Consider the following 1,748-nt stretch of genomic DNA (forward strand, 5'->3'; position numbering starts at 1 on the left):
TAAATAGCGCAGTGTGGACAGCACATTAAAGACGTCAGCTAAAGAGCCGTGGCATGGCTTTCATGCGCCTTGGGATTTATGCCTTTGCATGTGCTCAGTCTTTCACTATAATTCACTAGAGGGAGAATCCAGTTTTCAGTAGATAGACTTAAGTAATAATGTGCACCGTTATAAGCCGCATCAGTAATACAGTACCAAAATAGAAACAGCATGAAGTTTATACAATAGAATACACAATGTATTCACTCCAAATCTTGGGCTTTTGCAGACAGATAATACAAATAATCAGATATTTGGCCTATTTCCTGCAGGTGTGGTTTCAGAATCGCCGGGCCAAATGGAGAAAAAGAGAACGCTTTGGTCAGATGCAGCAGGTTCGAACACACTTCTCAACAGCATATGAGCTTCCTCTTCTTACACGACCAGAAAATTATACACAGGTAAAAGGAAAATCTGCATTACCGATCATAAATGTCTATCTATATACAAATGTAGTTGATTAAATTTAAAAACTGCGTTTTATGATTAGTCCTTAAAAATTATGTGACATGCAGTCGAATCATGCTGAACTTAGACCAGCAACACAATTGCTTTTATACAACAGATTAATGATCAAGAAGTTTATATTTACATATATTTATATTATATTTATAACATATGTTTATATTTATTTTATCCACAATATTTAGTTGCAGCATACCTGAATGAATCATTGTTTTCATTTGAGTGAATGATTCAGTGAGTCACTCATAAAGACAGTTGTTTTGTTCCTGAAAGAATGAATGTTTTTGAATGAAACAGTTGAGTGAATAGTTCAGTGACTCACTCATAAAGCAGAGGCTGCATCCGACATTGCGTACTCTGTGAGTAGGGTATTTCTTATTACATTAGGGTTAGTTATTACATTGCAACTGTTAAAAAAAGTGTGTTCTATATACGGTAGTATGAATGTTAATAGTATATGAATGAAATCCGGGTATATGAATACAAATTAGGTCATCCAGGTACTTTTTTCATACTGTTTTATGAATATTGTGGATTCGGACATACTAGTCATTCCACACACTGTTTTCCACCTGATATATCATACGGAAGTATGCATATTAGGATATAGCCAGACACTTGTGAATGAATCATCATTATGAATTAATCGTTTCAGTTAATAATTCAAATGACTCACTCATATTTTCAAATATGTTTAAATGATTAAATATGTTTTTATTTGTTTATTTTTAGATTCAGAACCCATCATGGTTAAGTGGCAGCAGTGCAGCCTCACCAGTGCCTGGCTGTGTGGTACCTTGTGATACTGTAGCTTCCTGCATGACCCCTCACCCTCACTCTGCTAGTGGTGTGTCTGATTTCCTTGGTATGCCAAGTCCAGTTGGGAACATAGGACAGACACACATGGGCAGTCTTTTTGGCAACTCTGGAGTGGGTGGAACCATTAATGGATTTGATCTCAGTATCGAACCAGATCGCAAATCCTCCAGCATCACCAGCTTGCGTATGAAAGCAAGGGAGCACAGCTCTGCAATCACATGGGCCACATGATGCCTTCATCTGGGACACAGAAGACCAGACAACCTCAGCCCTAAGCTGTCAGCACTAATGAGGTGAATGTTTATGCCATCTGGAGCCAATATGAACATGAGAAATGGAGGCTAGAAGCTTTAAAACACTTGTAGGAGATTTAATATTGAAGTTTTTTTAGAGGAAGTGGATTGTTCAGAGCTTGAATGTGTGGA

General features: G+C 37.4%; 1 protein-coding gene across 1 annotated transcript; it reads left to right on the forward strand.

Moving 5' to 3' along the window:
• Positions 1-311: 311 nt before the first annotated feature.
• Positions 312-1,748, forward strand: LOC107578512 (homeobox protein aristaless-like 4; the record flags this gene model as incomplete). The annotated part of the gene is made up of 2 exons (XM_016264463.1): positions 312-440; positions 1,237-1,748. Coding segments are annotated over 2 exons (447 nt in total), but the record flags the coding sequence as incomplete, so codon positions are not given.

This window comes from Sinocyclocheilus grahami, unplaced genomic scaffold (genome assembly GCF_001515645.1).
Source record: "Sinocyclocheilus grahami isolate Dianchi unplaced genomic scaffold, SAMN03320097.WGS_v1.1 scaffold10661.1, whole genome shotgun sequence".
In the NCBI taxonomy this organism is placed as follows: Eukaryota; Metazoa; Chordata; class Actinopteri; order Cypriniformes; family Cyprinidae; genus Sinocyclocheilus; species Sinocyclocheilus grahami.